The sequence below is a fragment of the Mus pahari genome, chromosome 6 (genome assembly GCF_900095145.1).
Source record: "Mus pahari chromosome 6, PAHARI_EIJ_v1.1, whole genome shotgun sequence".
Classification (NCBI taxonomy): Eukaryota; Metazoa; Chordata; class Mammalia; order Rodentia; family Muridae; genus Mus; species Mus pahari.
Window position 1 is genome coordinate 77637285 of NC_034595.1, and position 10686 is coordinate 77647970.

The following is a 10686-nucleotide window of genomic DNA, read 5'->3' on the forward strand; positions in this document are numbered from 1 at the left end:
ACAGGGTTTCTCTGTATAGCCCTGACTGTCCTGGAACTCACTTTGTAGACCAGGCTGGCCTCGAACTCAGAAATCCGCCTGCCTCTGCCTCCCAAGCGCTGGGATTAAAGGCGTGCGCCACCACACCCGGCGGAGAAGGACAGTTTTAGAAAGGACAGAAGAGGCTCTGCACAGTACTTATTGAGAGAAGATGAGAGTTTGATTAGAACTAGTATACAGTTAAGAGTTATGTAACACAACAAGAAGGAACTGCACCCCACAGCGCTGAGGAAACCTGTTGCTAAATGACTCTAGGAATAATCTAAGATGTTTTCTAAGTAGTCCTCAGCTGAGATACAGGAGGAAAACATTTTGAGAACATACTATATTAAATACTGGTAGATTCTTTATTATCTTCCTTGATTCTTATAGGCCTGGGAGATTACTTTGCAAAATGAAACTGAGGCTGGGGAGTTGGGTCATTTTTCCAGCATGACACTTAGCTTATATAGAACTTAGTGCGATAGCTGCCACTTTTAACTCAGCATGCTTTCCAGCTGGGTTCGATAGCTCACTGCTTTAATCCAAGCATTTGGGAGGTAGAGACAGGCTGATCTCTGGGAGATCTCAATGCTAGCTTGGTCTACATAGAGTTCCAGGGCAACCAGGGATAGAGTTAAGTCTCTGACTCAAAAAAAAAATTTATTTCATTTAAATATGATTGACATGAAAGTTCGGTTTCCAGATCAGTCTTTTTCATTGTATTCTATATATGACCTTGGAGTCTATTCGTGCAGTAAACTTAGATTTAGCACTTGGTTGGGTACTATGTGTATAAGTACAAGTAAGGCACAATCCCTATTTTGAAGGAAATGAAAATATAATCGAGATAGGCAAGCAGACCATTATGGGACTGGGTGGTAAGTAAAGGGATCAGTTTGTGTCACTGGAGAAGATGCATAGGAGCCGTAGAGCACACGACACTTACTTGGATTGGAGATTCTGGGACGTTTTGGAAAGAAAGAGGGAGAGGAAAAAAGAAAGAGTTGTAATGAGAATTTTGGTTTCTTTAAAAACACAGAAATAATCTAAGAATGTGTTTTTACTTTAATCCCAGGTGTGAGATATGGGGCTTCTTCGGAGTGTCCATGGGAGCTGACCATGATTAGTCTCATGCTCTAGAGTGGGTGTGATTTTGCCAGCTGCAGATATGTCTGTGATTGTGTGGTGTTTGGAATTTTGGGGACTCTTTGGAGGGTATATAAGAGGTGGGGCCGGTTGATGGTGGCGCACGCCTTTAATCCCAGCACTTGGGAGGCAGAGGCAGGCAGATTTCTGAGTTCGAGGCCAGCCTGATCTACAAAGTGAGTTCCAGGACAGCCAGGGCCATACAGAGAAAACCTGTCTCGAAAAAACAAACAAACAAACAAACAAAAAAGAGCTGGGGGTTGCTGTTGGTCACAGTTTGTTAAATAGTTGTGCTTGAAGAAGAAACAACAAGAAGAAATTAGATATCCTGATGGTAGTGAAGATCAAACTTGCTGAGGAACTTGACACCCCCAATCACCAGGAAGCAGTCTAACAACAATGTCGTCCCCTTTTCCCCTTTATCCTTTATTCTCTCCTACCAAGTGTTAGTGGGTTAAAGGATAGAAGAAGTGGGGTGGAGAAAGATGGAAGAAAAGGAATCTACAAAGTAACATAAGTCTGGCTACACAGAGTCCTGAAACCTGAGGTAGAGATGGAGAAAGACAGCTTTTCTGGTAGAGGCAACTGCAAAAGACACAGATAATAGGAATCGGGAGTGCTGGCTGGTGGACATCAAGGTTGTAGGGGTATTGATGGTAACCTAGATCCAGAAGGGCTTTGGGAGCGCGGTAGAGCGGTAGAGCTTCAATTGAACCTTTTCTAGTAAAGGACCGGTGACATTTTTTTTTTTTAAGCAGGGAAATGGCTCACTCACTCACTCACTAATTTTAGGAAGTTCAAGCTGATGACTAGCACAGCTGATGCCTTGTATGGATTTAAGATTAAAATTAGAGAGGTGGGCATGATGCCGTGTGCCTGTAATTCTAGCACTTAGAAGGCAGAAAAAGGAGGGTTATTGAAAGTTCAAGGCTAGCAAGTACTAGACTAGTTAAGGCTACATGGCCAAGACCCTGTTTCAAAAACAGAAGAAACAGAAAAAGGGGTTGAAGAGATGGCTCAGTAATTCAGAGCATGTGCTGCTCTTACAGAGGATCCGAGTTCAGTTCCAGCACCCACATCTGGCAGCTCATACCCATCTGAAACTCCAGCAATAGGGGATCTGATGCCTTTGGGCCTCTGGGGGCACCTGTAGTCATGTGCACATAGACAGGCACACATTCACACATGAACATAATTAAAACTTAAATAGATTTCAAAAAGTAGAAACAAGAAAGAAAACAATGATATATCACAATTTCTTTATCTCATAGAGAAATGAATATAGATTTAAATTTAAATATATTATTCCTGTTCTTTATGAGGGCATAGGAACCTAGTGGGAATGAGAGTAGTGGACCGAAGCTACGGGCATAGGTTTGAGCTGGGGCAGAGGTTTTTCACTTGAAGAGATGAGATACTAGGAAGACGGAGGGCAGGAGACTAAGGGATGGGTGAGTCAGGTAATAAAGGGAAAGGACGTGGCTGCCTCACCTGACTCCAGGCTGGAGAGCTTGAGAGTCGTCACATTCTCTAATTCTGAATGAAGACACTTCCTCGATGTTATTCTAGGGCCTCGGTGAAATCTTCCTACTCATCTGTTTTATTTTATTAGCATCAATAGTGACCTGCCTATTTCTGTTCCCTCTGCTGGTACCACCTGTTGCTTCCAACTTTACCGAGTCACTATTAATAGCAGGAAGACTCAGGCTTTCTCTCACTGTTAAGTAGATGCACCATCTTTTAGAGTTGGGGTTTTACTGCTGGTAATTGTTAGAGGCACAATAAAAAGATTTTGTTTCCTTCTCTAGGGAAAGTAAAGAACACATGTAGGCCATAACCATACAGCCAATGGCATGGCTTTGAGTGCATGATTTTAAGAAGTGAACCATTGGCTGCATGTGATGCTGTGCACTTAGAGCCTCAGCTCTTAGATGGTGGAGGCAGGAAGATAAGCCCGGGCAACGGGAGACCCTGCTCTAAAAATAAACAAAATAATAAGATCTGGCAAAGCCGGGCGTACAGGCAGAGGCAGGTGGATTTCTGAGTTCAAGGCCAGCTTGGTCTACAGAGTGAGTTCCAGGAGAGCTAGAGATACACAGAGAAACCCTGTCTTATATTATATTCTTTAACTAATCCTGCCTCTTTTTAAAAAGTTATTATTTGTTTAATTTTACGCGTATGTGCCCGAATGTATGAGTGCTCCATGTGTGTGCAAGAGCCTCTGGGGTTAGAAGAAAGCACTGAATCCGCCAGAATGGTACAGGTAGTTGTTAGCTACCGTGTAGGTGCTGGGGACCGAAACAAACCCAAACCCAGATCCTCTACAACCAGTGCTCCAAACCACTGAGCCACCTCTCCAGCCAGGGCTACACAGAGAAACCCTGTCTCAAAAAAAACAAAACAAAACAAGACAGAAAATTGTACTTGTTTGTTGAGACAGTATCTCAGTATCTCAATGTGTAGGTAGCACTGGCTGACTTGGAGCTTGCTGTGTAGACCAAGATGGCCTTGAACTCACAGAGTCTCTTTAATCCCAAATGCTGTAATCAAAGGTATGCACCACCACATCTGGATCCAATTAACCTTTTTAATAGCTGAAATGAAGGCAGGGTTTTTCCCCCTATTGATTTGATACTAAAAAAGGAACTGAGGGCTGCAGAGACCTGAGAGAGTAAAAGCAATGCCACCAAGCCTGTTGACTTGGTCATCACTGCACCCACAAGATGAGAAGAAAGGACTAAAGCTTGTCCCCTGACATCCACACAGGGCCATGGCATGCCTTCCTACACACACACACAATAAATAAGTAATACAAATTTGCTATTAAAAGTCGGGTTTAAAAACCAGAGAGAGAGAGAGAGAGAGAACAGTGATAGATTACAGTGTATGAATTTTGTGTAGGTCTTAGTAGCAAGGGGAGTTTGGTTTCTCTGTTATTTTCCTCACTACTGTTAAGCTGGAAAACTGATTCTTAACTGGGATCTTCACATGAGCATGGCACACTGACACACTGGCTCACATTTGGGTTTAGAATTGGAAGCCTTGAAGCAGCGTTTCTGGAGGCACGCTAACCCAGCAGCCAGTCCCAGGGCTCGTCAAACGTTGAATGTGAGCATCATCGTGAAGGACTTGGGCACTGATGGGAAGGAGGAGCTGAAGGCAGAAGTGGTACCTGTCACTTTGGCAGCAGAGAAGCTGGAGGGAGCAAGCCACACAAAGCCAGGTATGTGTCTTTACTATGAAAAGCTGGTGATAGGTTACAGGACCTTTTCTCTTTGGAGACCTTAGAGATTGGAACATGCCTTCAGGATGATTTGAAGGTGGCATGGAGAGAGATGGGGGTGGGCCAGATAGCTTTATTTTTTTTAAAAAATAGTACTTACCTAATTATAAAAAGTAATAAATATTCACTGTAGAAAAATAGAGAAGTCAGGCATGGTGGTGCACACAAGTGCACATCCCAGCATTGGGGAGGCTGAGGCAGAAACCTTATCACTTTTACTATATTACTTTTTAACTGTTTGTCTTTATGTAAATAAGTGTATCACTGTTTACCTCATGACCAGAGACTTCTGAGCCAGAGACTTTCCCAGTGCTGAGACTCAGACCCAGGGCCCCTTGCATGCTAACCATGAGTTTTCCTACTGAAAACGCTACATCCCTATCCCTTTGAGTTAGAGACTTCTGAAGCTTCGTTCCCTTCCCTTCCTTTTAACAGTTACTTATAATCGCCTGGGTACAGACATTCTCTTTTATACTATTCCATACTGAAATAAGTAAAAGCCTAGAGTACTAAAAAGTCTTGGGTTTTCCTTTTGGGTGTTCAGAATACAAATAGAGTTTGTATTAAATTGCTTACATTTGTATTAAGTTGCTTAAATTGCATGGTTATTTCTTGTGCCTTGTAGTCTGTCATACCCAAAGCATGCCGCTTTTTTTTGTTGTTGTTGTTCAGGTGAAAAACTGCAGATGTTGAAAGCTAAGTTGCAGGAGGCAATGAAACTCCGAAGGCTTGAGGAGCGGCAGAAGCGCCAAGCATTATTTAAATTGGATAATGAAGATGGATTTGAAGAGGAGGAGGAAGAGGAAGAAATGACAGATGAGTCTGAGGAAGATGGAGAAGAGGAGGTGGAAGAGGAGGAGGAGGAGGAGGAGGATCAAGACATTCAGGAGGTTTGGGAAATTATATAATTTTGTTACTTGGCTATGATGAATATGAGAAAGATAAGAGTTAAGATTTACTTATTATTTATGTGTATGGGTGGTTTACCTACCGTGCCTGAGGAGGCCAGAAGAGGGTACTGGGTCCTCTGGAACTGCAGTCATGGGTAGTTGTTAGCTAGGTGCTGGGATCTGAAACAGTTCTCTGGAAGAGCAGAAAGTGCTTTTAAGTGCTGTGTCATCTTTCCAGCCCCAGTGTGTGTGTGTGTGTGTGTGTGTGTGTGTGTGTGTGTGCGCGCGCATATTTTTCCTGTATGTATGTGTGTATATCATGTGTGTGCCTGGCAGATGAATGAAAATAGTTATCTGTGTATGTCCTCTAAGCTCAGCCCATACAGTTCTGTTGGCGTTATTATCTGTAGTTCACAGCTGTGTGTGTCCTGTTCTACCTGCTACTTCATGTAATTTAATATAGTGCTATATTGAAAATAACTTTACTAATAAGCACTTTTCTGTCTGTCATTGATTGAGATTGAAAAGCAATTGTTCTTATTTAGGCTAAAGTCAGGAATAAGTTCTCAGGCAAGAGGGGTTTCTAAATTCATCCCATTCTTAGTTAAGGAGGGTGTTTATAGAAGAACCTCTGGCCCTGTCCCATAGTAGTTTGCAGCCCAGGGAAGGCTGATATTCATTATATGGCTATTCTGTGTGAAAAGAGCTTTCTTTTTGGTTGAAAGACATAGTAAGTCCTTAACCTTGACTGTGATGCGCAGTCCTCCTTCCTCTAGACTGACTACTCTCCTACTGCCTTAGTAGCCAGTCTAATTGTCCTTCATAATCTTGTAGCAATTTGAGGAGTGTGGGGAGCTCTAAAAGCTAGACAGGTGTGGTGGCACTCACATTTAATCCTAGCATTCAGGAAGCAGAGGCAGGTTGGTCTCAGTAAATTCAAGGCTAGCCTGGTCTACAGAGTGAGTTCAGACTAGTCAGGGACCTAGGCCCATGTGATGAGGTGCTGTGTGGAAAAACAAACAAAGAGAAGAAAAAGGGAAAAAAAAAACACTCTGCCAAGGAAGTGACATTACTGATAGTGCTTGGACTTAGTTTGTTTCCAGTCACCTTTTCAGGCTTAAGATGTAACCTATAACCAAGAATTTACATTTCAGGCTAGGAGTGGATTTACTTTTAACATTTGACTTGTATTATTATTATTTTTTTACATGATTGACATAGACTACAGAATATCTTCTTGGTAGTGAAGATACGGAAACCAAAGATGAAAAAGAAACAGATAAAGAAAATACAGACGCCAGTAGTGACATTGGCAAGTCTGTTGCCCTCTGTGTCCCCAAGCCTCTCTCCTCAGACTCCACCTTACTTCTGTTTAAGGACAGCTCTTCTAAAATGGGGTAAGTTCTTCTAAGGAAATACAAAATTCTTTTGGATTTCTGAAGACTTGTCTTAAAGGTGTCTCTGCATGTGTGTGTGTGTGTGTGTGTGTGTGTGTGTGTGTGTGTGTGTGTTTGTGTGTGTCTGTCTGTCTGTCTATGTGCGGGTATGTGCACATGAGTGTGGGTGCCTTAGGAGGCCAGAAGAGGGCGCTGGATCCACTGCAGCTGGGAACCAGTCTTGGGACCTCTAGAAGAGCAGTGTGCACTCATAACTATGGGGCCATTTCTCCAGCCCATCCTTGAATTTTTTTACAAGAGAATAGGAAGTAAGAACTCAAGCAGTTTACTATTTTATTTTATTAGTTACTTTCCTACTGAAGAAAAATCAGAAACAGATGAGCACTTGGGCAAGCAGTCTGACAAGCTGGGTAAGTAGCGATCCTTACGTAGAGCGCTTCTTTAGTTCTGATACGTAAAGGCCATAGTCTCTCAAAAGGTTCTTCCTTCCTTTTTTATTCTATTGACAGCACATTCTTACATGTAGCAGTGACAGGGATTTATGAATTGAAATTGTTTACATGGCCCATTTTTTGAGCTCCTTTTTTTTTTTAATTGACTTACTTTTACTCTGTGAGCATGAGTGTCGCACCTGTGTGAATGTGCGAGCCTGGTGCTCACAGGGGTCGGAGAGGGTCCTGGATCCCATGGACCAGGACTTACAGATGGTTGTGAGCTATCACGTGGGTGCTGAGAATTGAACCTGGGTTATCTGCAAGAAAGTAAGGGCCCTCCAGCCCCTGGGCTGCATTTTTTATAGTTGACCATGAACATATGGTAGATCCTGAAAGGGTGTATGTTGATTTGTTGATTGAGTGAAACATGAAATATTTCTATGCAAAGGTCAAAGAAAAGTATGTATTTAGACAGAAGAGAAGGAAGAGAATGTCTGCGTGTCACTTAGCTCAGATTAATGAGCCCTAAGTATACAATGCTATTGTCAGAATGACTTGGAGCCTAGAACTTAAGTGGTTTGCCAGTGAATTTCACCTGTTCAATTCTCCACTCTTTCCTACACAAATGCACCTCAGTTCAGTATTCAGAATGGTACTTTTTTGCTCTTCTTTAGATGAGGATGACTCAAGTTCACTGCTAACAAAGGAGAGCAGTCACAATAGCAGCTTTGAGCTGATTGGTTCCACAATTCCATCCTATCAGCCTTGCAACAGACAGACAGGCCGTGGGGCGAGTTTTCTCCCTACAGCAGGATTCAGATCTCCATCCCCTGGGCTGTTCCGAGGGAGTTTGATCAGCTCAGCTTCTAAGGTAAGGCGGGGAGAGTTGTTCTCATCTCTTTTCACTGCCCACATTGCTAAATAGAGTGCGTCCCAGCCAACCAACTCCCACCACCGAGGTGCTCAGCTTTAGAAATCCACCCGCTTCGTGTATTAGCAGGCGTTCTTGCTTACAGGTAGTTTTCCTCAGGCTTCGTTGACGGTGCATTGTCCTCCTCAACTGCGGTTGCCTGAGAGTGGATGACATGTTGCAAATAGCAACTTCTGTTGTTGTCATGACACTGGATGGCATTTGTGAAATGTTTTGCTTTTGTTTTTGTTTTGGTGCCAGAGTTCAGGAAAACTGTCTGAGCCTTCACTTCCCATAGAGGATTCCCAGGATCTGTACACCGCCTCCCCAGAGCCTAAGACACTTTTCCTAGGAGCAGGAGACTTCCAGTTCTGTTTGGAAGATGACACTCAGAGCCAACTGTTGGATGCAGATGGGTAGGTAGTTTTGTGTTTCTGTGGGTGGGAATAAGGCTGGGCGCTGCTTAATTTTGTTTAAAAATAAAATGAGCTTCTGCCACTCCATCTGCGCTTTCTCCTCTGAGAAAGAGAAGGTGCCCCGACCATTAGTCTTATATTCCACGAGTTTGAACGAAGTCTCCAGAAAATAAAATGTAAATACCCCTTGCTGACATTCCTATTCTCTGATTTTATTTCATATACACAGACCTTGTATTATAAGGGCTTTCTCTGTTCATCCCCTTGTGTTCTGATTGTTGGGTGAGATTAGGGTACAGCACCCATCCCTGATAAATCATTAGAAGCCACCTTTATACCTTAGAAGTTAGTCTTTATACCTCACCTTTTGACAAACCTTGCCCATCCTCCCTGTCTAGGTTAGCATGAGGCTAAACTTGTTGCCTGGGTTGAGGCCCAGTGTTAGTTACTGTACTGGTCCTGTGGCTCTGACAAGATCCCGAGAAAGCCCCTAAAGAAGGAGGTTTACTTTGAGTACCGGTTCCAATGGCCAGCGTGTGTCACAGCAGGACAATCATGGCAGCAGGAGCATGGGCTTGAGACACATCGCCCCCACAGTCAGGAAGAAGAAAGAGATGAATGATGTTCATCTCCTTTTCTCCTTTTTAGTCAGTCCCTGACCCTGGCCCGTGGAATGATACCACCTACAGTTAGGGTGGGTCTTCCTGCCTCTTTTAATCTAATCTAGCTAATCCCTTGAAGACACACCCAGAGATGTATATCCGTGGTGATTCTAAATCCTTTCACCTTGAAATTCTCAATCTTCTTCACATTTAGCTTCTTCTTGTTTTTCTTTTTATAATTTTTCAAAATTACATTTTGTTTATCTTGTGTGTGTACATGTATGAGCACAGATGTGCCACTGTATACATGAGAAGGTCATAGGACAACTTGCTGAAGTTAGTTCCCACCACTATGTGGATTCTGGGAATGGAATTTTCAGTGAGCGGCTTTCCCATTCAGCCGTCTTGCTGGCCACATTCAGCTTCTAACCCTGGTGCTGGAAGCCAGGAGGTTTTTACCTGTCGTTTGTCTCTCCTCTGGGTAATTTCCGACACTTGATTGTACTCGTAGATTTTTAAACATTAGAAATCACCGCCATCACTATCAGGCTGTGAAACCCCAGTTGCCGCTGGCCAGCATGGACGAGAATGCCATGGACGCCAACATGGACGAGCTGCTGGATTTGTGCACTGGACAGTTTACATCTCAGCCTGAGGAGAAATGTCAACCAAGGAAGAATGACAAGAAAGAAAACATGGAGGAACTTCTGAATCTCTGCTCAGGCAAATTTCCTTCTCAAGGTAAATATGTGGCGAGAAAGTCCAGGTTACCACAGCTAGAATTCAGTCAGCTTACGTCACTGTCCCTGAAAAGAAGCTCTTGCCCCTCTCTGTAAGTGCACAGAAAACAGGATGTGATGGAGTTGCGTCACTTCCTCACCTTTACAGTGACAGTGTCAACTTAGGACTGCTTTAGCTTCAGCATCATAGTGCATAACTTAATCTGTCTACAGAGGTTAGAACAGTGTCTGGTGGGGAGTAAATGTTGTATGCTTGCTGGAACAGGAAGCAGGCTCTATGAGGTAATTGGGTGTTTGTTTTGTTCATGACTGTCTTCCTGGGGCTTGGCACACAATAAATATGAGGAAGGATTTGTTGAAAGAATGGATGGTGAACTTTTCCATATCCCACCTAAGAACTGAATTGAGCTGGTGGGTATATAGATGGCCAGGAGAGCAGAGGTGTCATTTCCTTCCTTACTGGCCTTTCCTTGTTGAGGTAGATGCCTCCCCGGTGGCTCCACTGGGGCTGAGGAATCAGGAGAAGGAGAGCAGCACAGAAGATCCGATGGAAGAGGCGCTTGCTCTTTGCTCGGGCTCTTTCCCAACAGACAGGTGAGTCTCAAAGGTTGGTGGGAACGCAGGAAGATGAAACCCTAGGATCTGCCTGGCATGGTGACGCACACCTTTAGTCCCAGCACTCTGGAGACAGGCAGGCGGATCTCTGAGTTCCAGGACTCCCAGGGATACACAGAGAAAACAAAACCAACAAAACAACCAACTAAGCAATCCTAGGATGCGGTTCTCTGTGTTTAGCAATAAACTAATTAACTTTGGGAAAGGCAGATCTTTTTTTTTTTTTTTTTTT

The 10686-nt window shown here is 43.5% G+C and overlaps 1 protein-coding gene across 1 annotated transcript in view; it reads left to right on the plus strand.

Annotated features, from left to right (window-relative positions):
• The window catches only part of Clspn (claspin), a 35673-nt gene that overhangs the window by 12494 nt on the left and 12493 nt on the right, over positions 1 to 10686 (plus strand). The window contains exons 9-16 of the mRNA XM_029540396.1: positions 4199 to 4390; positions 5123 to 5340; positions 6562 to 6737; positions 7083 to 7147; positions 7846 to 8042; positions 8343 to 8497; positions 9611 to 9840; positions 10322 to 10433. Coding sequence (XP_029396256.1) covers positions 4199 to 4390; positions 5123 to 5340; positions 6562 to 6737; positions 7083 to 7147; positions 7846 to 8042; positions 8343 to 8497; positions 9611 to 9840; positions 10322 to 10433 — 1345 coding nt within the window. The remainder of the gene's footprint in view (positions 1 to 4198; positions 4391 to 5122; positions 5341 to 6561; positions 6738 to 7082; positions 7148 to 7845; positions 8043 to 8342; positions 8498 to 9610; positions 9841 to 10321; positions 10434 to 10686) is intronic.